Here is a 27,810-nt window from a genome sequence, read left to right as displayed (position 1 = left end):
AACGCTTTACTTAGCTACCTCAGAGCTAGCTAAGAGCCAATTTAAGGATTCTTTTCTTGCCTGGCAAGTGATATACAGCTGCTGGAGGAGTTAATACCAGCACTGGGAGACCTTCCCCATGACAGAGAGAAGGCAGCAGGATTATTCAGCAACTGTGAGTCATCTGTACCTGCTTGTGGAAGGACTCTGTCCCATCCCAGTCATAACGAGACATTTTTTTCTTTCCTCCCTTGCATGCCAGTCTTGTTCTAATTAGCTGCATTTTTAATCTTTGTGAGTGGAATGAAATCCCAAGCAAAGAAGCATTTTTACCCTGCTGGAAAACTTAATTAATGATCCATCAGAGAGTTTGATTTCCAAGCATAATGAAAACTCGTGGATCGCAGCAACTCCATAGGTGTTACTTAACGATGTTGCTATTTCTCTTGGCCACGTAAAACATTCACCTCTTCTCTTGGTCTTGCCCTGACCCTGTGATATGTTAAGGGACTAACGGGAAGCCTCCCTGGGGTGTTTGGGGCCGCAGCCATCCTCGCAGGGAGGAAGGGCACTCGCCTGCTGCTCGCTGACTTGTCATCTCTTGCAGATCCTGTGCCCACGTCGGGTCCCAGCTCCACAAGAATGACTCCTGGTCTAGCGAGCACGCCAGTGTCCCTTTAGCACTGACCTCCATGCGCAAGGCATGTTAAACAGCTAAGGGAATTATGTTTTCTTCATTCCCAGAAAGAACCAGGGGTTGGAAAAATCCAAATTGCTTGGAGCTCTGTCACTAAGAGCTTCTGAATGGAGCCAACGTACCTTGACCTGACTCCCAGAGCCGAACAGGCTGCCTCATTCCTGGGGCAATGGGTTCCTGGGGAGGCCGGAGGGTGGTGGTGCCATCTGTTTCCATAGGGATTGACTCCGCAGTTGTGTGGGTGAGGGCTGAGCTAGCCCTTGGGAGTGGGGGAGCAGGTGGAGGATTTCCTTGTCCTGGGAAAAGCTGTCAGGCAGTGACAGAGCATGATACAGCCTGTGGTGCGTATCTCCTACCATGCCTGTTGCCCATCACCCCATCTCTGGGCTCCACTGGCATAACTGCAATAGCAGTAGTAGAGCCCTTGATGTGAGTGGCAGGTCTGGGCTCTGCTGCTTGCTGCTGCCTGGGAGAGCGAGCGCTTAAAAGTCCTGTGCTGCGGGGAGATACCCAGAAAGCAGGTACTTTGTCACTATTACATTTTCAAGTATGATTAAACCAACCCTGGGGCTGATTCATTGCTTCCAACAGGCGCTTGGGGAAGGTGGGTGAGACAGAAATGACAATACAGTGGCACAGCAGAAAAGTTTATTTTTAATCCCAAATATTTACGATCAACACCTGCTAAATGGCCAGTGAAATACATTTTATGGTGTCATTAATCTGCAATAAACCAGTTTTATTTTTAGACTGTTTGCACAACGTTGCCAGCCTGACTCATCCCTGCCTGCATTTTATCTCTGCGAGGAGGCTGCAGAGAGCTTCCCTGCCCTTTGTCTTAACAGCCTTTTACTTCTGTTCTCGGAGCTCTTCCCACCTGCTGCTCAGCTCAAACAGCATGGAAGGAGGATATTCTCACAACATCAAACGACATACCAGAGGAGGATATGCTTGCTGTAATTCTTGCTGAATATATTTACCCAGAGATTTATTTTGGTGGGAAGGTAATGGGGGCGAAGACAGGTGGGGCGAACTTTTGCATGACGTGTCTGAACGCCGCGAGCCAGCCAGGAAATGAGGCCCGAGGGGTTGCAGCTGCACCAGCAGGGTCCCCGTCACCCTGGTCACAGCAGGGAAGGGGCTTTGCCGGGACTGGGGGGGACACACTGCGCTTTGTAACCCAGGCCAGGTGTGAACCCAAGGGGACTCGCTCCATCCTCAACCCAAGCACGTTTTACCAATATCCCCCCAGAGCAGAAAAGCAGGGCAAAAAGCCAAAGCGGACATTTCAATATTCAATATTCTGCTCCCCCTCGTTACGCGGGGTGATTTAGCAGGTTGGGGTCCAGCTCCAACACCCCCCCGTCCGTGTGGCTGCCAGCCCTGTGCCAGGCAGAGCACCGCTGGGTATGGGAGGTGTCACTGCCAACAAGCTGTGAAATGCCCCATCTTCTATGAAGAATTAATTTGTATTGGAACTTGTTACCATTTGTGAGATTTTTTTTTTTTTGTTAATGAGGAAAATTAATTAGTGCCTCGGTCTGAGCCAGTCAGAATAAATTAACATGCAGGCAGGAAGGGGGAGAGGGTGAGGAGGACCGGAGGAGCTGGTTCCCAGCGGGGCCATCAGATTCGATAAGGCCATAAGGAATAAGAGCAATAATCAGGGTCTGGGGAGAAAAGGGGAGGGGAAGTGAGCTCCTTCCTTCGCTGGACACGAACCCCTCCTGCTCGTCGGCCTCCTGCCCTGGCGGTGGCCACGTTTTCGGGGGATGACTCGGGTGGGAGAGCTGTGCACTGCTTGTGCATCTGCGGCAAACCCTGGAGACGTTGCCACGGGCCTTCGGCAGCTTGTGCCTCCGAGTGGGGCAAAGCAGAATCAAAAATAAGCTGCTCCAGGGGATTTCAGTCAAATATTCAAATAATTAATCTGGTTTCTTTGCTGTGGCATCACATAATGAGGGTTGCTGGCATTTTCTCTCTTTCCCCATGAACAGATTTTTTTTTTTCACTGAATAGTCCAACAGCCACAGCTGGAAAAAACTCAAACCCTGACCTACAAGTGAGCAAACACAAGTGAAGGGTCCTGGCATGAGGAGCAGCCCAGCCTGGCCGCAGCCCCAACCTGGGTATGAAACCCTCCCAGTGACATCGCCACATGCATCAGTGTCGAACCAGGGAGCACGTCTGTGCCGCCGCTTGTCCCTCAGCCCGGAGCAACCCCTCTGCACGCTCCCAGCCTCCGCAGAGAGCTCGCACTGGGGCTGGCCCCACTGAAAGGGCTCAAACTCGTTGTGGGAGAAATGGGGCTGCCTACGTTAACACCATTTTGCTGGAAGAGGATTGAGCACCCACCTGGTGTGAGCTAGAGTTATTCCAGGGCCCCAGCAGGATTGCAGCAGATAGACATGTTGAGCTGCTTTAAAAAAAAAAAAAAAGGCATGGAGATTTCAGCCCCTCAGACCATGCTGCTGGTGCTGCAGCTCTGGCAGGCTGCACTAAAATTTCTAATTAAGCCCCCTTGTATGGAAGATGAGACGGCCCCAGCCATTAAAACACAGCCATGTATTTAAGGCTTAATAGGGAAGGTGTAATGGATAAAGTCAATTTAATTATTCATCCTAAGAAATCTTGTACAAATATCAAATGCTTATTAGTATTCATGCAACCTGTATGATCTCGCAACACTGACAGATTAAAGGTTGTATCTAATTGCACTGGGGATGGATTCAGATTTGGCTGGTGGTTTGGGTTTTTTTTTTCTAATGCTCTTTTCTCCCCAGCCTGACAAAGAGAATTTCAGATTGATGCCATCTGAGATTTAACCTTGAAACAGAGACCATCTGAAGGCTCTTCAAGCCACTTTGTGATTATTTCCTCTGCCCCTACCTCAACATGGTGGTTTTTAATCCTCGTTTGATCCCTACTCCTCAAAGGCTGCCAAAGCAGCTCCGGGAGAGCCCAGACCGACGCAGCGCTGCCGTCCCTGCGGGCTGTGGTTTTGCTGAAACAGAGGGCGGTGGGGCAGAGTCTGGCTGACAAATGGACGCAGCTGAATTGCCATTAAAAATGCAAAACAGGAATCGATCCAATTAAATAATAATGACTTGCATTTACCTGGTGCTTTTCACTTCTGATCTTAAGCAACACAACCCTCGCAGACGGCCTGGTGGAAATTACTTAACATTGCAGAGATTCAATCAGCAGGAAAATTAACACTGGGTGATGTGAAACTGTTTCTCTGTGCAGTTGGTCATGGCCAGGTTTGGGCTGCACTGTGGGACCTCGGGGGTTTTGTACCCGTCTGTCCAGGTGACCGTCCCCAAAAGAGACATCAGGGAGCAATTCATGGTCACTACCTGGTCTGAGAAAATTCAGTCGGAGCTTGACTCTCGCCACGCTGCCAGGATGTTCCGTCTGTGGCTTTGTCAGAGGGGACAGGCAAGTCCCCTGCCCTGCAGCCACAATGCAAAGTCTCGTAGCAGCCTCCGAGGCAATGTGGGCTTCCCTGTACCGTGGGGGATGGAGACCAGTGGGGAAGGAGGGACCCGGGGGGGGCCTGGTTGGGCCAGGGGGAGGACGTCCACACGTACCGGGAGGCATCACTGAGCTGTGATGAACACCTCGGCCTTGGCACCGGTGCCTGCAGGGAAGGAGAGGGAGGTCCTGAAGCCACACGGCACGTTCAGATGCTCTTGGCTGGGAACATCAGACCTGCTGCAGGCGAGCGAGTTCCCTGTGGTCTGACGCACCGTAAACACTTGCACTCTGGCTTCGGAGAGGCGGTTACATCCCCACCATCTTCTTTACTCTACAGAGTAGGGTTTTGCATCCAGCAAATGATAAAAGACACCTTGTCTTCACTAGTTGCTCTCAGTGCCAGGGTCCTGCCTTGTCCTTCCCTCCTATGTTTGCAAAAGCCTGATCCATGTCCTCAGACCCCCGGGATGGTCTCAGCGGGAGCCCAGGGCAGATGTCGCGGCTGCAGGGCCATCCTGGGGGACGGCTGCATCCCGCAGGGAGTGGTGGGGAGACTGCACCAGTAAGGTGAGCCTCGCCAGCTGTTCAGAGGCAGCAAAAGCCCATTAAATCCCTTCTCCTTTTGGCTGAGGCAGCTCTGAACCTGCAGGTCCCAGCTGAAGCTTGTCCTTGGGGTATGGGTGATGTCTGAGTCCCCTACACCTTGCAGGAGGGATGTTGTGGGATGGAGACCATATCCCAGTCTTGGCAAGCTGCCTGTGCTGAGACTGAACTCAGAAATAAGAAAGGAAATGTTATTTTGCTCTGCTGATGCCCCCGAGCCGAGGTGTTTCATACCTGGGAGCAGGGCTGTCGTCGTGGTGTGGATCGGGACAGTGAAGACCCATGGTGTGTCCTCCCCACACCACCAACAAACTGCCAGCCTGGGCCAACCTCTTCATGGGTCTGACGTGTTTCATTCCTGGGTTTGTGCCTGTGGGATCCCCTGTGCTTGGCAGGGAAGAGTCCCGGAAAAGGGATGATTCCCAGAGCAGCCCAACCCCAGCACTCCTGAAGCTACCGCAAGGTGTAACCGTGGGCAAGGAAAGCCTTTTTGCAACTCCCTGTGCTTCACACTCCTGCTTGGAATTAAATGGTCTGATTTAGGCTTACTTTTAGCTTAATAAAGCACAAGTTTGCCAAAAAAGCTTCTAACAGCAGAGGTTCCTGCCTCAAATTGGATTTTTCTGTCCTTGGCTGGAAACCTCTGGTCAGGAAGGTGACAAGTGGCAGGGAGACTCAGTTTGAGAGACACGTCTGCTCTGGCATTGTGGGGCAGCACTGTCATTCCCACAGCTCATCCATCTGCTGAAGATGGATCATGGATGTAGCTTGTACCCCTCTGCAGTGTCTCAGACCCCCCCCCGAATTTGGAAAGATGCTCTGGGAAGGCGATGGGAAAAGGCTCTTTCCCTTTGTCCCCACTCCAGAGCAGGCAGGAGCAAACATCTTCTAAATATGTTCCTTTTTAAAAAAAAAAAAAAAAAAAATTATAATTGAAATTTAATAAATAGGAGCCTTTCCCTCCTCTGGTCCCCCTGGCAGCAGGGCAGCTCCCCTGGAAGAGCTGCCTACCTTTCCTACAATTGCCTGCAGCATCCTGGGGCTGTGCCGGGCCAGGGTTCCTCTTGCTGGGACTTCACCAGGGTTTATTCCCAAGGTTGTAGTAAACCCCTTCCCTGACTGCAGTTTGCTCAAAGCTCCTACTCCGTGAAACGTGTTGGTTTTAACAAATTACCTCTTTACAAAGGAGATCTTTCATAACATAAAACCCACCCCCAGCACTTGCTGTGTATTTTGGGTGATCTCCAGGGATTTTTCCTGTGTCTCCAGCTGCAGCCGCGCTGGGCTCGTGCCGCAGCGGAGCAGGATACGCCTGTTCCGTCCCATCCTGATCCTGCAGGGCGACAGACAGAGGGAGCGCCTCTTCTTTTCCTCCCTTTACATTTCTGCTGGCATAAAATAAAATTGCCCCTTGGCTGCTTTTTAGCCTGATGGAGCCTCATTTAATGCACTCCAAGCTGTGGCTCCTGCTGCAAAATCAAGGCGTTGGTACCTGGATCTCGATGCCCCCAGTATTCGGCCATCTCACACAGACGTGGTGCTGGCCCATGGCTTGGAGCCCAGGCAGAGCCAGGACCAGGGGCCACAGGAGCAAATCTCTGAACTCCTCCCCGACACGCTGCCGTGGCCTCAAGCCCTTCCAACTTGTTCCGCAAGCCACCTCTCCGTCACCATGCAGGGAGTCATCAGCCGCAGCGCCCCGTGGCGAGAGGGTTTTCCTCCAGCTCTGGGGCACCGAGAAGTGGATTTGGGCACGGGGGACACTGCCTTTCCCAGCAAAGCTACGTAATTACAGCAGTAAGACCAGGAGCAGCTGCGCGGCGCAGCCGCCGAGGGACACACCGGGGCATCCCACGCGCCTCCAGGCAGGATTCAGCCCAGCGCAGGGGAATTCACCTCCCCTCCTTTCCAGTCTGCTGCTTAAACTGCAACGAAAGGAGTTTGCCACCGTCCCCAAAGTGCTATTAATAATTACTTTTATGGCGCTTCTCTGGAATTCCTTGCTATCCCACCGAGACGGAATAATTATTTACAATAATCCTAAATGACTCTTAATTACAGTGGCGCAGGTGCTCGGAAGCAGCCGGCACGAAGCCGCTCGACATACGGAGGCTCTCGTGTGAGGTGAGGGATCTGCCGAGCGACACCGTTGGAGCCGAGCGGGAGGTGGGACCAGCAACAAACGCCAGCGGGGAAGGGGACGGTTCAGACCCGGGGCCCGCAGCCCGGACGGCCACATTTTAGAAAAGAGGTTTTAGGGGATGCCGAGCTCTGGGAGCGGGATGGAGACCTTCGGGCTGGGCTGCGGGCAGCGGGAGCTGCCGGCTGGACGCGATGCGCTGGAGCAGGGCTCGGCATCCCGGCTACACCTCGCCCTGGGGCACAAAGTCAGGCCACGCTTCCAGTTTATACAGTTTAATACATGTGAAACAAGATACATTTCCTTTTGAGTAATGAATGCATAAATAACAGAAGATATACGTGAATGCATAAATATGAGGCGGCATGGAACGAACCAAACAAAAACGATTGTTTTAATTTTTTTTTTTCCCCTGTATGTCTTTTTGCTGCCGCTGCCCGGCGCTCGGGCCGATGGCGCGTCCACGCGACGGACTCGTTGCTGCTCTTATTTAACATCAGCTTTCCACGGTGAAGCTGTCCCACGGTGAGAGGGCCTGGATGAGGGGTGGGGAGGGGGCAGGGACCGGAGGCTAAAAAAGAAAAAAAAATCAACCCCAAAAACTGCAAAATAAAAAAGTGGTGTTAAGAGGTGACCTGAATTCCTCTAGAGGCTTCTCAGTCGGAGCTGGCGAGGGAAGGGCCTTGGGAGGCGAACACGTCCACGTGTGGGTGCAGGGGGTGTGGAGGGAAGACCGACAGAAAGAGTGCAAATGGGAGGGTTATGGCCACCACCGAGGTTTCGAAGGCATTCTGCTATGAGGAGGACAAATCATCAGCTTAAATGCTCACAAAGAACATCACCTAAGACAGCTCTTTATACCTTTACATACTGTATCAATAATTTACTTTGAACTGCAGTAAACAAAATACATTTCTTAAATAATTTACTATTTATTTGTTTTGTTTTTTATCTCTGTAAATTTAACTTTTTCCTTTTTTTCATCTTTTTTTTTCTTTGTAACACAAGAAACCATGTTTGTGCACGTTAGTTCAGATTATTGCGACATTTAACCTGAATTTCAGTTAAAAAAAGGAAAAAAAATAAAGCAACAGGACAGTGGTACAGACAAGAAGAATGAATAACTTATTATTGCACTGGCTACAATTCAGTAGTGATTTGGTTTTTTTTTCTGTAGTTAGGACAACCTCTAAAGTACAAAAGAAAAATGAGAGAGACGTCTAAAGCATCAGCTGTGAAAAGAAGCTGGTGGGATGATGGTGGAGGGAAGGAGAGGAAAAAAATGAAACTGAAGAAAGAAGAGAAACATTTGGAAAATGAATGGCCATAATAATTAGTTCCACATAAAACCCAAGGAAACACCACCCAGTTGCGGAGTCACATGTAATGCAAAAACCAGTATCATTTCTCTATAAAAATATGTGCATTATGAAGAGAGAGTTTTTGTGGGTATATTTTTTTTTTGTCTTTTTTTCCTTGTTTTGTATCTCACAAATACATTATTTCTATTTATATAACTGCTGATATACAGACAATGTACAGCTCCCATCTCCTGGGCACTCCCGCGTAATGTGACATCTCTAAAAGGTGCCTTGTTAAAAGTTGAGCATCTTTAAAAAAACAAAACCAACAAAACAACAAAACCCAAAGAGAAACCCCCAAATCCCAACCGCCACCACCTCGAACCCGAATCAATGTGATTGAGGCCACGGAGCGGGGTGGGAGGAACGAAGCAACCCCCCGAATCAACTCCACCTTCCCTGTAGAAAAGAAACCCCCAAACCACTTTGCAAATCCGCTCCCCCCACCCCAAACCTGTCACCGTTTCGTCCAGCCGTTTGTTTGGTTTCTTTTTCTTTCTAATTTTTTTTTTTTGTTTGGTTTTTTTGTGTGTGTGTGTGTGTGTGTTTTTTTTTTGCAAACCTCCACAGCGCTTAAGAACAAGTGACTGCGCAAAAGGAAAAAAACCCCGACAGAGCAGCCACCCACGTACCTGTGGCCGCTCAGTCCCTTCGGTTTGGAAACCCACATTGGTGTCAAGCCCTTGAGACCCCCCCGCTCCCCCCTCCCAGAAAGCTATACTGGGTCATCTACGTCTTCTTCTGTTGCAACAGTCACGGGGACCAAGTCCTGCTTCTGGAGGGGGCTCTTAGCAATGCCCAGGAGCTCATTGCATTTCTCGGCGTTGTTCCACTGAGTTTTTAAGTGATCCGGCTTTTTCAGTTCGGAGGCAGCATCATCCGGCCGGGAGTCCACGGAGGCCGGTGTGGACTGACCGCTGTCCAGGAGGAGATCCGAGAGGCTGCTCATGGAGCCGCCGTCCAACTGCTCGAAGGAGAAGTTGGGGATGGTCAGGTGCTCCCCGCGGCATGGGGGCTGGCCCCGGCGCTCCGCTTTGGAGGCCGGCTCCCCGGGCTGGCTCTCCGCGAGCTCCAGGGACTCTCTGTAAGCCGGGAACTCACAGGATGGGGTCCTTCGCCGCAGCATGCTGTTCTCGGAGGGTTTGGTGCGTGAGGCCGCCCCGCCGTCGTCCTCCATGGGAGGATCTATAGAAATGCAGGGTGGGCTCATCTTCTTCTTCCTCCGGGCTCCGTGGATGTACTCGGACTCCGTCTGGATGTGGACAGGGGACCGCTGCTTTTCCTCGGCAGGGTCCTCAAAGCTACAGTCCCTGTCGCTGATGGAGGGGCAGATCTCGATGGAGTGCCGCCTTTGGTCATCTGCCCAGCTGGGCTTGTTGAGAAAGCCCTTCGTATCGATGCTGTAAAACTTCTTCAAGTCCTTCTCCTTGCTGCTGCCCCTGGAGAGGCTCGTTGTGCTGCAGTTCTTGAGGGGCACCGGAGACGGGGCCGGGGAGATGAACGGCGAAGTCGAGCGGCTCCCAGCATCCGAGTGCTCCCCTCCCCAGTCTTTGGCCGAGCTGTTGATGTGGCAAACCTCCTCGTCAGCCAGGTCGGAGGACTCGAAGAGGCAGCCCTCAGGGTTGGGAGGGCTGCCGCCGGGGCTGGGCGGCCGGCTGGGGACGCCGTGCTGGCCGCAGGTGTGCTTCCGCGTGAGTGCGCTGGGGTGCCGATGCGGGGAGGACGGGGGGGAGCTTGGGGGGGTGCCCGGGAGGGAGGCAGCCGAGGGATGGAGCGGGCTGGGGGTGAAGGTGCTCTGGGGCTGCGTGGCTGATGGTAGCGTCTCTCCAGGCTCTGCTTGCAGGCTGTCCCTGCGGTCTGGAGTCTGCCCGTCCACGGAGTCCGTCTGAATGGCCTCCTGGAAGGTGAGGAGAGAGAGAGATGGGGTGAGAGCCTGGGAATGTGCTGGGCCGGCGGCACTTCCAGTGATGAAACATGGCACGTGGCAGAAAAGTTGGTGGGTCTAATGCGCCCTGCACCACCCCATCCCTGCCCCATCGTGCCAGTTCCCGTCAGACCCTCCCTGTACAAGAGGATGCAGTTTTGCTAGCAGACAGACCCGGAGACTACATGTACAGGGCTTGTATCTTCTGGGTCTTTCTGCGTGGTCTTACTCTTGCTCTAGCACCAAATCCTGAGTCAGTGCAACCTGTCTAAAGTGACGTGGTGTAGGGTTGACTGCAGGCTACTCACAGCACTGGTAAGACTGAATTGGGCATCTTCTCTCTATGCTTTAGCTATTTTTTCATAGAATAGTACATCCACAAAGTAGGTAAAAAGGGCCTTCCCCTGTGTGTCACATGCTGAGACTGGACTATATAAAAATTTAAGGCACTAGAAATGTTTTGTTCTACAAAGGGGAATTGTACTCTCAGCTCCAAGAAAAGAAACCCAAGAGGGGACTGGAAAAGAAGGGAAGAATCCAGGTGACTATGAAGGAGGTTACCTCTGCGGGCTCTTGGCCTCTCACCTGTCTGCACAGCAGCTTGTTGAGAGTAGGAGATCGAGGTGTGACGTGGGGGGGGAAAGATCTTCCAGCGGTGGCGGCCTTCGTGGTTGGGAGAGCGGACTGCCAGCTGGAGGGACTCTGTTGGGACTCTCAGAGAGGAACACGTTCCCACGGGCTGGGAGCGGATGGAGGTGATGGACCCTAGGAAACAGGGAGAGAGCAGTCACCAACACTGCTGGCATGGGCACTGTGAAGGTTTGAGGCAGAACCGGTGCCCACAGGAGGGGAGTAAATGCGGGAGGCGAAAAGAAAAGACCGTCTAGTCTGGCTGAAATCCCAAGCCTCAGCATAAGCTTCGGGCAGTGTCAGGATTAAAAGCCAGGTGTCCCTTGTCCTGTCTTCTGCTTTGAATACTAGGCCATATCTCATCAGGGATGGCAGGGAGGTTGCAGATGAAGTGTCTGCAATTCAGCAGCGTTGCATGTGGCTCTGCCCGCTCTGGGATATCTCCTGTTACATACTTTACGCTCATAGCCTCTATTTTCTGTTTCAGGTAACAGGAATCTTCTCTTGAAGCTGCTGTGACACTCAGAGTGGATGGCAGCCACCAGGACCACATGGCAGCAAATGAAGGGCAGGAGGTGGGGTTGCATTTGAAACCCTGCCATTGCCGCTTTCCTGGTAGCATTGATTTGGGTGGGTTTGTAAAAGGAGAACATGGATTGAGGAAGTCTGGTAGCTGTGCCCGATCCTCTGAGTGAGGATGCCTGGGCTGTCTTTGCAGTGCTGCCAGGGACGGGCTTGCAACCTTACGCTGCTCTGCCACATGGAGGCAAGAGCAGCGCTGCTCAGCTCCCTGGGAGCCTCCAGATCTCGACTTTAAGGTCCAACCTACAGCCTCGTACAGCCAGCGGGCACCCTGCCACCGACTCCGCCGGGAGGAGACACCGCTGGTGTGCACAGGGCAGTTTTCCCATTCACTACAGCCCAAACACTACCACCACCGTCTGTCCACGAGGCAGACCTTGGCTGAACGTGGTCCGATCAGCAGCATGGAGACTGCTGCCAGTGCTTTGACAGTCCCTGAGCTCATGTATCAGGCAGGAACCACTCTCTTCCTGAAGGCTCCCAGTCCCCTGGCTGAGTCTAACGGTAATCCCTCCTCCCCAGCCCCTTCGCGGTGCTGCTTTACTGCAGTTCTGCGTTGTTTGAAAGATCTTTTGCTTTTTTATTTTTTTGGCTGCAGGATTTATTGTCCTCATTAGTTTGAAACCCAACGTCTGTTTCTACATTGCTGCTCCATGTTAAAAACACAGCTATCCATCACTTCAAGAGATCTCGCCCAGAGGTCCGGGAACTTGAACCTATGACAAAAGCCATCAGAGAGATTGCAGTTGCATTTCAGAAAGAGATTTGTTGTTGGGAAGAAAGAAAAGTTAGTGTTTAATCATTTTTCTTTTGGAGCTTTTCTCCAGAACAGCACAGAAAGAGCAGAGCAGCAAGCTTCCCATCCCCCACCCCACCCCACCCCACTTCTCCCTAGTTCTTTTTTGGGCTCTCCTACAGCCAGAGTTTCAGACCGAGTCTGTGCCGTTCATGTGCTAATCCAGGCTTTAGAAAATGTTTTTTATGATGCAGAAAAACTCTGTCATAAAATCTGTCACAAACATGGTCATAAAATCAAAACCCTATGCTCTCCTCCCTGTCCTTAGTTGGAATTTCCTTCTGTTGGAAACTTTCCATCTAGCTCTCATATAGGAAACCAAAAGCCCCTCTAAACTGCATACTCAGGAACACTGAATATCTCTGGATTTGTATATTTTTTTCTCTTGTTTTTCTAGTAAATCAGGAAACTGCATCTAAGACCAAAATAACACAAGATCTGGTCATCTCACAATATTTTCACTATGTAGTCACTGATGTACTGGGAGAAGACCAGACATCCTTAACTGACATTGAGCAGTCCATGAAATCACGAATGCTAATGTGAGTCTCTAGGTGCTCAGTTTTACTTGCATGTAACTTACAGGACTGTGACTTAAATCAGAGTTTGGTCAGCTCAGAAGCAGCACTGCGCTGGGTGATGCTGGTTGGATGCATCTACCAGACCAGGTAAAAAGTAAGACCCTGTCATATCCATCACTCAAGTGTTCTTGGAGTGAAATTTGGGAAACATGAGAAAATTCTTGGTCAGTTCTACCCACCCCTGCCAACATCACAGCAGTTTTATACTGGTATAAATCCTGATTTACACCCACTACAGAGATGAAAACCATCCCCAGTAGTCCAGCCATGAAATTCAACCTCTGTTTTCTTTGCTTAGCAAAGAATTTGCAGGTGAAATAATAATAAATACTGAGCAGAGAACTTTAACTGGTATCCGGAGAGTTTGAACAAATATAGAGTTACTTCACCCAAGGAAATCAGAGCAGATCTTGCCAGCCCCACCAGGGTTTGCAAACCCACTATTCATCTGTCCAAGCAGTTCTTGCATTTCAAACAATGTTGCATCAAAGGAAACCAGGCTGATAAGTTCTTGGGAGCCACTCAAGAAGCACATGTGCTTTTAGGGAGGCAGGTATTTTCTTTCTTATTGATTTCTCTTTCAGCCAACTCGCACAACGAAAGAGATAGAAAGGCATTTTAGGGGAAATGTATTTGGATGCAGTTGGGTAAATGTATACTCAAAGGCTCTGTGTAGCTCATGATTCCGTGACTGCGGGGTGTCTCCACAAGATTCATTATAAGGCCAGGCTAGGGAGGCACTGGAGAGTGGTTTCTAATCTTTATGCTCCCAGAGAAACTCCTGCATCTCTGAACTCAATGTACCGTGCTAAAAAGATACTGCTCTGAGACTGAAGGCTGCCTGAAACAATAGCTGTAAAGGAGTTCTGTCAGGAAGTAATACCGACTCCTGCTTTTATTCATGTTGATTTTATTGATTCATAGTCATGATGTCAGGGCTGATCACTTCAGAAGAAATGTGCAGCTCGTATCCTTTTCATCAGCTAACAGCCTGTCCTCTATGCCTGCGACATTGCTTGGGAGGCCCACTTCTCGCCAATCAAACACCCGAGCTGCTAGCTTTCTCCTGAGAAAAGGCAGTGACGTGATGAAAACACGGAATTGTGCAGCCTGTGGGAAACTGCAGTCCTGCTGATGGTATCAAATCGAACAAAGCAAGCCCTGGCTCAGCCCACATTTGGCACGGGTTGCTTACTCCCCATCTCACCACCATGCGTAACCTGCTGCCCCATGATTTCGGCTAGGAGGAGGAAGGGAAAACTCGTTGAGCAGTACCTCTTTGGGATTTGCAGGGATACGTTTCCATCTCCACCTCATGGAGGGGGAAAGGGGCTTTCGCTGGCATCACTGGCCGGAACATGTAGCTGTCATTGGGCAAGGAGTGCATGCGGGAAACAGAGATCTTGCGGACCGTCAGCAGGTTTTGAGAGTCCTGTGGCTTCGGAGAGGCTGCACCGCCCTGCAAAGTAAGGAGACAGGGAGATGGGGTCATTCAGCATCTTGGTGGTGAATTTATAGCAATCTCCTTCTCGTCTGCTTTTTGTTTTAAAACTTTGTGCAGATGTTCCTCTTGGCATCTTACAGAGAGTCTGCAGCCCTGGTGACTGCAATGGGATACCAAAGCTACGCTGTGCTAGCTGAGTAAAGAGCTCAAGTTGCGGCGGGAGTAAAATAAGGCATCAGTGACCCACCGCTAAGCTGACTCTTGGACACCGCAGAGAAAAACTAAGGTCCAGGAAAATGGGGCCCACCCTTTAAACACATGCGAAAGCCAGCATTTCTCACACTGTTCTGCTCTGATTTTCCCAGGGATGCTTTCAGCCTGGCCTGAGTGGTGATGCCCTTCTCCTCAAAGCTACTCTGGGACAGACGGGCAAAATGGGCCAGTCCTCGGCCACGCTGACCGAGGGTACCAAGTGTTTCTGGCAATTCATGTATTATCTTCCCCAAAACGCACATACAGGCAGACATTTAAACGTACACATTAACACCACTGCAGACCCCGGGGCCTCTCTCCTACAACATGGAGCATTTTCGGCACCACTGACCCCAGAAGAAGACAGCCGCATGGCAGGAGGCAGAGGGAAGGAGAAGACATCATAGCAGCACATATGTGGGGAAGGAGCCTGTTCAGGGGTAGAAAAGGGAATTCTCTGTGTTTGCTTTTGCTGTGAAACGGGTCTGGTTGGAAGTGCCCAGACAGAGCATGTCACAAACCCTAAACTTGACCCCTCACTGCTTCTCTGAGGCCCTTGTCACCTCAGGCACCTGATAGCAAATTTATCCTGGGGTCTCAGGAGGCTTTAGGGACTCAAATGATGTCTCTGCGGTGCTGATGGAGCAGTTGTGAGAGGTGGTACCATGACTTGGCCAAGTGTTGGGGGAGCATGAGCCCTTGGAACAGGACCTGCAACCTGGCTCCCGTCCCCGAGGTTTTGGTCCTAGACACATTTCCCTCACAATTTACCATGTTATCTAAAGTACAACTAATCGCTTTGGTTTTCCTTTAACGTCAGCCTCCCAGTGACTGATTGAAAACATTTTCCCAGCTGCATGTCTTAAATTAAATGTATTTTGCTTTGCTCTGCTGGGCTGTTTTCTCTCTCTGCTAGCAAAATCTGGGCCTGAGATCCCTCGCTGGATAGTTTGGAGGTCACCAAGGATCTGGTTAAATCTGTTTTTTCGATACAGTTCTGGCTCACAAATTTACTTCCTCAGATCCCTAAAGAGACACATCCCGAGACAAATTACTTGATGCTTTTACCCTGTTGAGCTTGGCTGAGAAGATGGGGGGGATCAGCAGCAGTTATTTACAGATAGTTGGCATCAAGCTCTGACTGCTGCCTTGCCCAGCAGCCCTCCGGGTGCAACCCAGGTCTGTCGTCTGATATATTAATGCATCAGCAGTCTGGCTGTGCCAGTTGGCCTCTGGCCATTACAGCTAATAAGCTACCAGCATTGCAACACCTGAGCTGAAGGCAGGTGGGCGATTGTTAACACCCCAATGCCACACAGAGAACAAAAGTTCTTGCTCCACTTTCTCAGTAGTCTAACAGAAGGATCACAGTATCTGTCTATTAAATCTCAGTTCATCTCTACAGAATCTAGTATTGGTCATGTCTGGCTGGGACAAATGAACAGGAATCCCTTCTTGACATTAACAACTGCAATTTTTAAGGTATCAGCTATTGAGACCCAATTGAGTTAGGGACGTGGGTGAATTTCATATGGCTTCAAAGCCACTGTAATAAGTACTTGAAATATGAAACATGGATAGGAAGCGTGTTGGCTCACACCTGGTGAGCTGCTCTCGACAGCTAGGAAGGTTTGGAGACACACCACCATGGGCACTGCTGCTGCTCCTCTTTGGTGGGAAACACCCGATGCACTCGGGAGCCTGATCCCATGCCCTGGAAATCAGTGTGGCTCCTTTCAAAACCCACAAAAGCCTAACCTGGACCAGCGCTCCTGAGACTGCGTATGGTGAACCCTGCCTGCAGGCACCCTGAGGGCTTGGGAGCATCCCAGGCATCCGATAGAGATGTGCAAGGTGGGAGCCTACTTGCCGTGGGACCCCTCTCAGGCCAAGTAGAAAGGCAATAAATTGACCATAGATAGTCTAGGTGATGCAGCTCAGAGGCTCAGTTAAGCAACTTCAATCAATGAGCACAACTCCGTCTTCTTATGTCTGGGAATCAATAGTCTGTTCAAGCTCTGATTTTGCTCTGGTGCGGAGGGAGCTTGAGAATAAATAATCCTACAAATACCTCCACAGGACATGACCCTTCCTGGGTGATTAAATGGCCAGAAGATACTCTGTAAGCAAAGGTGACTGGCAGGATACTCTGGAAGAGGGAATACTGTAACTTCTCAGAGGCCTAGAGCCAAGAGCCTGCAAACAAGCTGTGGGCAAAATTCCAAGAGGAAGGGCTGCTCCTGATCTGAAGGCACACGTCTCCAGCCCTGCGAGTGAGCTTAGCCATTTCCCGCAGCCTCTGTGGCGGGGAAGGCAGAGGCACAACAAGGGCAGGAGGTAACTCCCTGCCTGTGCCTGCCAACGCTGGCATCCCTGCACAGGCCGACGCTGGTGGCATCTGGGGTTGTGCTGTTGGTCCCTGTAGAGGTAACAAGCTCTCAGCTCCGCCAGCAGAAACCTGGGACCCCTTGCAGTTGCATTTACAGAGTCCCAAATTTTGCCTGTCCCTGAAAGATGCCTTCCCCACCATCTCCCTTTGAGCCTCTGCAGCTTCCAGGTGGCCAAGCTAACGGACACCCTGCAGAGCTATGCAGGGGAACTTCCTTGAAGATTATACCTTCATATCACTCATCTTGCACAGGGAAAACCACTTGGTCATCAAGAGCTTAATCTGAGCCCAGAATTTGCTTGGAGATGCTGCGAGATACTTGCCACTAGAAGGTGCCTTGATAGTCACGACAGAGGTCAGGTAATAAAAAGAAAATGGCCCAAGTCTGAAGCAGATTAACTCTGGATGGCCACTGCAAGTTCTCTCATGACAGCAAATGTGCTCCCCATCACATGTGCATCTTCGTCACTGACTGTGGCTCGCATGTTCTCGTCCCCACTGGAGGACATCTGAAGCTCATTCCCCCCAAGGAGGACGCTGCGCTGCAGCAGGGCAAACTGTGCAATATCTTTACGTGATGTGACCTGGGCACCGGTTCGTGGTGCGATCAGGAGGAGCGAGCAGAGGGGGCTACAGCCCTTCTGGTCTGCTGGGTGATCTCGCCAGAGAACCTCCTGAATCCACAGCTCTGATGCTTGCTGAAAGGCTAACATGTTTATCTACTTACGCCTTTGTTTCCTCAGTACTATATCATAAACAACTTCTTATAGTAACAATAAGAAAATCAAACTGGGCTGTTATCTCCACAAAGAAAAGACTCTGCCTGCCTCCAGCTCTTGATATATCGTTTGAAGACAGACTGCTTACACATCACATCACATCACACCAAATGCGAGACTTTTTTTGGCTAAAAAGAGTATTTCATTCGTGTCCCACACAAGGCTGCTGGCAGAGTCGGCTAGGACACGTTCTTTGCCCAGCTCCTGTACACGCAAAGGCAGTATGAAGGACAGAAGATGAAAACTACTGTTGTGGCTGTGAAGAGACAGGTTTAGGACAATTCAGACACCACCGCTAGCTGCACAGCACCAAAGCACAATGCCACAACGCAGAAGCAACGGCGCGGAGTCATTCACCTCAGCCTCGTGGCCTGGGGTTTTGTGGGAAGGTGTCAGGACATGGTGGGAAACAGAGCAGAAGGACGGGATTTCCATGATGGGAGTCTCTGCCCCCTCCAGCGTGTCTGAGTCTGGGATGGCTAAAGACACATTCTCACAGCTCAGCGCCTCCTTCAAATTAGGGAGATAAAAAGCATCAGTAGCAGAGCAAGTCTGGGTCTTAATGCTCGAACACGTTTGCCCCATGGCATTTCCTAGTTGCCCCATTCATCCAGAGCAGGAAGGAAGAGAAAAGGAAACGTGGGCTGCAAAAACTGGCACAAGTGGCCTGAAAATACGGAGCATCCTGCAACACCTTCCAGGGTGCTCATGCCAGCATCAGTGGCAGGATTAGTCATACAGAGCACTACGTGTTTAACCTCTTCAGTGCAGCTGGCAGGGAGTGCAGCACTGAGCTGCCAGCCATCCACGCCTGCCCAGAACAGCTTGGGTGTCTGAGATGTGAGTGAGGGCATTGCCACAACCCAGCTCCACCGCGGTGCCTCTGCCTCACTACCACACAGGGGAGGGGGAGCCCTGGCTTGCAAATCCTCACCTGCATTCGAGCAATCTCATCCGTAGGGGGAAATCTATGGCCAGCTCCCTGCTTGTGCTGTCCTCCCTCTGGGGAGCATCACCTCTCGCTATGGGTTTTCTAGGGCTAAGAGGAGGCTCTGCATGGCTCCTGATGTGCTCGGGAGGTATTGGAAGATGAGGAAAGCCCAGTGAGAATGAACTCAGTTTGCAATCACAGCCTATGTGAAAGGATATGCCCTCTCTTCCCCCAGTGAGAAAAGCAACCTGGGTGTTTATGGTATATTTACCTGCAGAAATGTCTATTAGAAACTACATTCAAATAGTGAATTCCCCATCGCCGTGTAACTAAATTTCTTTTTACTTAACTTAATAGAGTCTGATAGATTTTACAAAAATCTAATTTAATGTAATTTAATCTCAAATCCCCCATTGATTTTATTTGCGATCACGGTGACAAAGCAATTTCATATTCACTCTTAATCATATGCTGCTGACATGGGATGAGACAATTATCTCATGTCCCTCCTTCCCCCCTGACTTCTGATTGCCCTATTTTGCTAGAGGACTAATAGAAATCAGAGAACAGGCAGTGTCTGGAAAATCAACCCAGGAACCTCCAGCTTCTTGCTGAGGGGCTTTGACAATTCCCAGGGTCCAAGTCAGCCATGCCATAAGCAGAGCATAAGCCAGTGGGAAGCTGCATGCTTACACCAGTGCCAGACATGCCCTCCTGAGCTGCACGCTATGATCTGCTTGAGGCTCCCCTGGAAATCTCAAAGTGGGATTAAAAAGAACCTGAGCAGTATATCTGTGTCTGTGTGAAGGGAATTTATGCCATCCCTTACTGTATGTGTCAGGGTTGACAGTGCCAGCATTCCCAGGGCTTTATGAGATTGCTCCCTGGTGCTGCTGCCCATGCTAAAATGACAAGGACCAATGCACCAGCTAGGAGAGCAGGACAGAGACCTGTGGCTGTTACGGTTCTGAACTTAAAATTCACAACCTTTGAATGAACTGGAAATGGCAAGGGATGGGCTTTCACCCCTCCCCCAGAACAATGGTCAGGACAGCGTTAGCCCTGGAGAACGTGTTTCAAGCTGCCTTCCACCTCAGTGAGCCCTCCTGAGATGACTCAAGATGTGGAGGTGGCGGTGACATCTCTGCTGTAGGGGAACCCGGCAAAGCTGCCTTCCTCCCACGCTGCCTTGTCTCCTGCCTCTTTGGCTCTGTGTCACTCGGGATCTGACTGCCTGATGATCAGACAGCAGTGACTGGTGAGAACTGTCCCCTCCCTACCCTGAGCACAAGAAGAGCAGATGCGTTATGTGAACTATTACCAGGGCTTGGTCCTTCACCTGCACCGCTGACTCCGACTTCGTGGTCTCCCGACTTCTGTAGGGTGCCCTGCTCTCTGGGGCCACTGCACCTCCCCTGCTCCCACTGTTGGTCGACGTGGTTGCTCCTCTGGACATCTCCAACTCGATCTCAGCATCCATCTCAGCATCCTCCTTGGCCTCCTTGTTGCTCTCCTCCAAGTGCTTCATCAGCACTGCCACCACCACATTGACTAGGACGAACTGTGCGATGAGGACGAAGGTGACAAAGTAGACAGGAGAGATAACAGGAAGGTAACTGAGGCAGTGCTTGTCTTCCCGAGTGCATTCCCGAAGAGTATCCTGCAACAGAGAGGGAGAAGTGAGGGATTAATAAGGGCTGGGGCTTTGCTTGGGCTCCAAATACAGAAGCATCAAAGATAACCTGCTGAGGACTGAAAAGCATATAATACCATACCCCAGACACAATGGCTTGTAGCTACAACTAAAATGGATAGAAGAAAATACGGACACCATGAATTACATCCTCTACAAAGAGGAGGATCGTGTTACGTCCCAGAGGCACAGAGCACAGAGTACATGACTACTCCTCTCAGCCACAAGAACTGGTATTATTTTCCTAAAGTATTATGTATATATATGTTAAAAAGAATGAAGTTTCAGGTTGGGTGAGACTTAGGAGAAATTATCACTTGAAAATACACTTGGCTTTTAAATGGGAAAGTTTAATTTTGAAGTTTTAAAAGGAAACCTTTTCTGTTTTTACACAAGAGTTGCCTAAATTTGTTTGAAATCTGTATCTATATATCTACAGAGAGAAGCAAGCACCCAGACAGAGACTGCACACACCTTCATGATACCATTCCAGTTGTCCCCCGTTGACACCCTGAAGAGGGTGAGAAAGGCCATGCCGAAGTTGGTGAAAGTTGCGTGCCGGCTCAGACCTTCGCAAGGATTTTCTTCGCTGCAGTCTGCAGGAGAGAGAAGGAGAGCATGTCGGTGAAGCCACATTTGCCAGTACTTAATCAGAGCACCTCCCCAAACCTGGTTTGAGACCCCGAGATATGCCACACTGATACATGGCATCAGGGAGGACTGCTAAGTGGTGATCTCATGGTGGCCTGCAGCTACCGAAGTGCAGCGGCAGAGATCATGTAGCCAAACTCTTCCCAGTGGAGGCAGATGATATAATGGACAGCAACACACTGTGGCTTAGGAGGTCCAGGTTGGACATTAGGAAAGTTGTTTTAATCTGGAGGGCCCAACAGCCCCAGGACAGGTCACCAGAGAGGTAGGGGAGCTCTGTTGTTGGAAGTTTTCAAGATTTGGCTGGACAAAGCCACAGCTATTCTGAGCTCCTGATGGGGCTTCAAGTGGGAGGCTGGGTGGGGGCCTCCAGAGGCCTCTTCCACCAACATTTCTGTGGTTCTCTTGACTTTACCCCAACAGGCAGAGCCAACACAAAGAGATCTAAAAGGAGGTGGAAACAAGCAGATTTGCTGGGCTGTCTCAACAAATACTGCTCTACAGTATCCTTTTTCTGTTATCGTCTTGATTGTCCTTGTCTTGATTATTTTTTACAGGGTACATTTACCATGGGGGATATTTAACTGAGATAAAGTGGAGCAATTTGACATTTTTCCCCTAAGAATTAATATACTAATGAATGTAAATTGAACATATGAAATACCCCTCTTTCCATAAGACACAGGCTCGTTAAATATTCATTAGGACAGGCAGCAATGTCTCTTGCTATGACATTTCACTGTTAGGTATTTATTTCAGAGCCAAATAGGAAGAAAAACCAAAAAAGCAAAAAAACCCCACAAATGACCAGTCTTGGGGAGTGAGTGCTGATGGTTCTTGTGGCTGACATGGACTAGAAGTGACTGGGAAAAAGAAGTGAAAGTATTTCCCAGTTAAATCAGGATGGGAAGCAGTGTGCTGACTGCTTGCAGCTTGCCCCAGACAAGATCAGGGCTTTCCCAATCTCTGACCACATGCTGTGGTTACCTGGAGGCTGGCACTGGCAAGGTGTGTGCGTGGAAATACAAAAAGGATTCAGAGCAGCAGAAGGTGCCTTTGTGAATAAGACATTTTTCATCTTTGTGGCTGAAGAAATATGTACCTATATATCTAGATATGTAATATAAACCCCACAGTATTTCATTTGGGGTGGATGCAGAACTAATTTTTTTCCAGAATTTGTTGAACACTGAAAAATAATTTGTCTTTGGTTGAAAGAAATATTCTGCTTTCAGGCATTTGTAATCCAAGCAGAGGGCTGGACTCATAAAGGGGATTAATGACAGCCATAAAACCACCGCGGAGAAAGGGCCCTTCTGATGCTCTTGAAGCCCTAATTGGGATGCAAACATTGAGAAAGCAGACACATCTCCTTCGAACAGCATGTTTAAAGGCAGTGACTGCTTTGGCCTGGCTAAGCTGGGCAAGGTAGGGCTATAGTGTTTTCTCTCTGACTCCACCCGATTTTCCTTTTAGTGGTGGACACATTCATGATCAGCTCTGCAGTATCCTCAAGCCGGAGGAATAAATGATGCTGGACAATCAGGAACCAGTGGATGCTTCCTGATTTATGTTGAAAGGGGAAGGCGATGCTGAGAAGAACAACGGACAGGCAAGACTTGGGCAGCTGGAAGAGCAATGTTAGCCAAGTGCAGAACTAACGGAGTGTGGTGGAAGCTCCGAGGAGGGACGTGTTTACGGTGGCATCTCTCCAGCGCGAATCTGACTACCATCCAGCTTTGCAGACTCATGTTGTGTCATGAAGTAGCAAACTTCCATCTTTGTGAACATATCCATGCTGGACAATTATATTTAAACAGTAAATAGTTCCTCTACAGCCAAGGGTGGTGTTGAACAAATCTCTAAATGTGTGTGTGTGTGCACATTAGACAGGTTCTGTATTACATCCTTATGTGTCATCTGTGACCCTGAGATCAAGAGAAAACTTTAATCTTCAGACCATGAGCTGTGAAGCTAAGGAAGGCCCAAGAATGAGAGAGGGAAGAAAGGAAACAGCTAGATACCAAATAAACATCAACCGGATGAAATAAATTGTGTCAGGCACATTACTCACCTAGCTTGCCAAACAATTCCACTCCCAGGGCAGCATAGATAAAAAACAGGAGCATAAAAAGTAGGCCAAGGTTCCCTACCTACACAAGGAGAAAGCAGAACAAGGGTCAGGCAAGTTGAGTTAATGAATTAAATTGTTCCATCACATTTTAAACATAAGCAAAAGAGGGACTGGTGGCCAGAGGCTAATTATCATCTCCCCTGGCTTCCGACACCCTGGTCCCCTTTCACAGGTCTGCTTTAATAGACCCAGAGAAGTCTTCCATGTCGGGGAATGAGCAGATACTCCCACACGCAAAGCAGTCTCTGTGGCTAGTACCTCTCCATCGCCCTTCCACTTACCCAGGATGCTGCCTTCATCTGTAATTTGGCCAACCTGTAGCTGTAGCCTCAGCGGCACTTAGCACTGCACTTCAGTGCAGTGGTAGTTTAAGTGACCTTATGCTCTGGTTTGAGTTTTAAGGGCCTTTCCCTTCTGTTTGCCACGTTTGAGACTCTCTGAGCATGAAGGCTGAGGGTTTCAAGGCAGTGACATTAACAAGACGTGTCTCAAGCCACAAGAGGAATTGTCTGGTTTTCAAAGGCTTTGCTGGCCTGGAGGGCTTTCAGAAAAGGAACATATGCTCCAGCAAGATGTAAGTCTCACCTAGCCTTGCCACTTTACAGATATTTCTCAATAACACTACCTGAATTTTAGCTTTCAGCGTCTCAAAAGAAAAGCCTTATTCCATATACCAATGCAGGCACCTTGCAGTTCAAACACTGCATGGTGTGCTACTATGAGGTATTAACATGCACTGCAAGGTGGCTGAAGGGGGTGGTAATAGAAGTGCAATAATGCTAAAGGGAACGCAAAGGTTTTTAGTAACAATGGCATTACAGTTATCCACACTGGACTCAATCACTACATGGGGTCGAAGCCTTTAAAACATCTAAAAGAGCAGATTTTTTGTGATTCAGGCAGAGAATATGAAGGGCAGAGTAACCTGACCAGCTAACCACCTGCATTTTACCTGCAACTAACTCTGGTCACATTTACCTTTCCTGCCACTTTAAAATGCCTTGTGTCTATGGGCTTGTACTGGAGATAGAGCAATCAAGTTCTCCAGTTAGACACTGGAGATAGAGCAATCAAGTTCTCTAGTTAGACATGGTGTCACAAGCATCATTTTATCTCTAAATAAAAATGAACTAGGTGGTGATTCGGGTAGTCAGGACGAGGGATTCATGATCTCCAAGACATCTTCTAGTGAACTCTTCAGTTCAAGAGAGCTTTCTTCTCTGAGGTGGCACAGCCACAGTGTTGCTGTGTATTTTGACCATGCTGCTTAATTTCATTAGAAAGGTTATTAGTATGATACCTGTAATCATAAAATTAACACAGCTATCACTTATGAAGTAGGGTTTTTTTTTGTATTAAAGAAATGGGAATAGTCAAATCACCCAGTGGAGACTGTAATTGCTATAAAGCCTAAACTGGCTACTACACATAGAGCTTTGCAATTCCACTAACATTATTGCCATACTCCAGGGAATAATAGAGATAATACAGTGATGTGGATGGCTGGTCTGGATTATTTCATCTGTATGTACTGTATTCTGGAATAGTGTTTCCTAACTCATGTCTGTGAGACCACTGATGGTTTGTAAGACATTAGAAGGCAGTCTGCAAAATGACTGCAAATTAGAAAATACAAGAAAGCAGGCACACGTGCAAATGCACACACACGCACTGCCAGGGAGGCAAATGAGCAAATAATTAGAGGGAAGGAAAATAAAAGTGATAAACAAGTTTTCTAGGTTGAGTGTATATTAAAGCCTGATGTTGTAGCACTGCAGAAGAGGGTCTTGGATTTTTTTCAAAGAAGCCTATAAGCTGAATATTTTACTGCTATTTTAATGCCTAATAAATCAGCCTGCAAACTTTTGGCATTGATGAAACTCCAAAGAATTTAGACTAACATCAAAATTATTACCAGCTTATCAGTCAAAACTATTATCTATCTCTCAACATGCAAAGCATGTTATGAGCTGACATTGCTCATAAACAATTTGCCTACTATCTAGTGTGCATTTGTAAAAGATTCTGTATTTAAGATCATGACTAATTGCATTACTGAACTAACGTGTCTCATAACAAGTCCTTCAAAGACCAGTTTACACTCATGGGTTTGCTGTATAGGCTCAAGGCATCACAGCTATAGGCATACTCTAAAAATGCTGAGAGGCATGTTTGCTAACGTGGTGTTTGCTGGTGTCTGAGGTTGCATCTGCCCTTGGCTGACAGCAGACACATGGGCAGTTCCAAAGCTCAGCTGATGCACAGGATCTCTTGGGAAGTGACTGAACATCTGACTCTGATTTGGAAACATGGCTATGTGAAAGAGAGATGTGGGGGACAGCAGCAAGTGAAAGATCCTGGGATGGGTGATGGGACTGCCTTCACTGTTAAACTCCATCCCACCCTGTATCTAGACATCCAGAGCTTCTCCCTGTGCACACAAGAACAACCTGCTGCCCTGACCACCCCCTGCAGATGTAGCATCCACACGGGTACAGGCAGGCAGCTGGTGGCTCCTGAGTTTGGAGAGGGCAGCCCACAAACACGTGCTCAAGAGAATGTGGCAGAGCTAAATGGCTCACCTCTTGCTTAGGTCTATTTGTGTAGCTTCTGGCTGTACTGAATCAGTACAAGTCAGTGCCAGGTTTAATATTTTGTCAGTATTAGCCCATGGCTCTCTGGTACCTGACCCTCAGGAAAGGAAAGGAAGGTCTTCCTCAGCCCATGGCCATCACGAAGGCCTAAGCACAGAGGACCCAAGACATGTTCTCAGAGATGGGCTGAGGTGGAGGCAGCGAGGTCAGCCAGCGGTTGCTGAGTAGCAGAGAAGGCAGACTGTATGTATGTCTGTGACCTTGAGTGAGTCATTCCTCTCCTGTAACTCAACGTACCCATTTGTAATACCCTTGTGGACAGCTAATTAATGTCTCTAAAGCACTTTGAGATCTACTGAGACCAGGCAAGAAAAAGATTATGCATGAATCATGTTGCTGGGAGGAACGGGAGGGGGAAGGAGCACATCCAGGCACTTTTCTCCAGCAGCCAAAGGCTGGGATGCCTGTGCTGGACTCTCCATCAGGGACAGAGATCCAGCTCTGGTCAGCAACCTCAACTTTGGCAGCCGGTCACCCAAGCAGGCTCTGAGAAGTGGTTCTGCTCTAGCAGTACTGAACAGGTCAGCCCATGCTCTGTTTATTCATCAAACTGGATATGTGCCTTTGGCTGGGCAGAAGAAACTACAGATAACCCCTCTCTCTGGCAGCCAGGGGCTATCCATCATTTGCTGTGGCTCCAGTGTTGAGGGGAGGCTGTGGCCTGTAGCGAGTGAAGCAGAGATGAACAACTTCTTGGAGATGTTCTTGGTGCCCTAAAGTATCTCAGAGAAGCCACAAGACAAGACGGAGACACTGGTGAGTATCTCTGATTCCTCCTGGACCTTCACTTTCTGGCATCCTGGCTGTCATATGCTGCTGGCAAAAGCGCCTGTGTGCCTGGGACAGAGGGATGCTGTGGGGAGAGAGGCAGAGTCCTCCATCCCACCCAGAGGAGCAGGGAGGGCCTGTATGAAGAACCACCACCCTTCACCACCCAGCTGAATCTATGATCTACCATTGCAAAAGCTCTGGAATAACCCTGCTCAGCGGCAAGGAAAGTGACTCTACTCTCCACAAACCCAGCAAAACCCTTCTCCCCCTGCTCCTGTGTGGCCTGGGGAGGCTGTCTCTGCTTTACTGTTGCAGACATCATTGCTATTAGGTTTTTGCCTCCTCCTAAGTGAGGCTGCAGTAGCTAAGCACCACTGCATGTCCCATCAGAGTTCAACCTCTGACCTATGCCACTATCTGCAGGCAGACAGAGCAACTATGCCAGGTTGTGATATGCAAGCGTCTTGCACTGATCACGTACAACAGGACATCAACCACCTGGGCACTATCGCTCCTGTGCTGCACTGTCAGCTGTGATCCTACCCAAATCCCTCTAGATCCTGCTGGCCTGAGGCATTGATGAAATATGTGTCTTCTGCTGCCCCACTCCTGCAACGGCTGGCTGAAGCACACTACAGTTCCTCTTGTGTCTCTTCCTGCTCTGACATCAATTATTTCTGCATCACTGGCCCACACCTTGGCATTTCAGTTGTCCATGCAGGCAACACACACAGCTCCCTGGGATGCCTGTCAAGAGCAATTTCTCATAAAACTAAGCCCCTGCCAATCCTTTCCAAGGACACGAGTCCTCCTCATCTTCCTTCCAGCACTCTCCAGCCAAAGCAATAATCCTGGCAGCAGGAAAACACAGGCTAATTTATGCACTATACCCAAGAGAAAATGGACACATTTGTCTGCTTGGAAAACGGAGGCAATCTGTGTGAATTCCAGGACTAGTGGAAAGGGCCAGACAGACAACCTTGGAGGCTAAAGTCATCTCACTGGTGCAACCACAAGGCCACTAGCTGAACTGAACGGGCTCCCCTTTCTGTGTATCCACTCAGTCTCACAGAGACCAGTGCTAACAGACAGCAGAAAGGTGGTTTCTTTACCTAATGATTTCTGCTTCGCTACTCAAATCTCTCAGGCATCTCTGTACTTCTTTCCAATATGCAGCATAGCACACATACCTATCTTCCAAAATCTGTCTCATCTGCAATGCTTGCTGGTAAGACATTTCTATTCTTGCTCTCTGAGCTTCACAGTCACTGTGGGGTTTCAGTGTCTGGCAAAAGCAGACTATTGTTTCTGTCCCACAACTGCTGTTAGGCAATGCCAG

The 27,810-nt window shown here is 49.3% G+C and overlaps 1 protein-coding gene across 1 annotated transcript in view; it reads right to left on the bottom strand.

Annotated features, from left to right (window-relative positions):
- Nucleotides 1-8,794: 8,794 nt before the first annotated feature.
- CACNA1H (calcium voltage-gated channel subunit alpha1 H) overlaps nucleotides 8,795-27,810 on the bottom strand; it is a 255,993-nt gene continuing 236,977 nt past the window's right edge. Inside the window, 8 exon segments of the mRNA XM_030002143.2 lie at nucleotides 8,795-10,157; nucleotides 10,770-10,826; nucleotides 10,828-10,949; nucleotides 14,049-14,232; nucleotides 17,995-18,147; nucleotides 19,890-20,228; nucleotides 20,736-20,857; nucleotides 22,987-23,065. Coding sequence (XP_029858003.1) covers nucleotides 8,976-10,157; nucleotides 10,770-10,826; nucleotides 10,828-10,949; nucleotides 14,049-14,232; nucleotides 17,995-18,147; nucleotides 19,890-20,228; nucleotides 20,736-20,857; nucleotides 22,987-23,065 — 2,238 coding nt within the window. The 3' untranslated portion in view covers nucleotides 8,795-8,975.

The sequence above is a fragment of the Aquila chrysaetos genome, chromosome 25 (assembly GCF_900496995.4).
Source record: "Aquila chrysaetos chrysaetos chromosome 25, bAquChr1.4, whole genome shotgun sequence".
Taxonomy (NCBI): domain Eukaryota; kingdom Metazoa; phylum Chordata; class Aves; order Accipitriformes; family Accipitridae; genus Aquila; species Aquila chrysaetos.
Note: the sequence above shows the minus strand (reverse complement) of the source record. Positions and strands in the feature narration are given on the sequence as shown.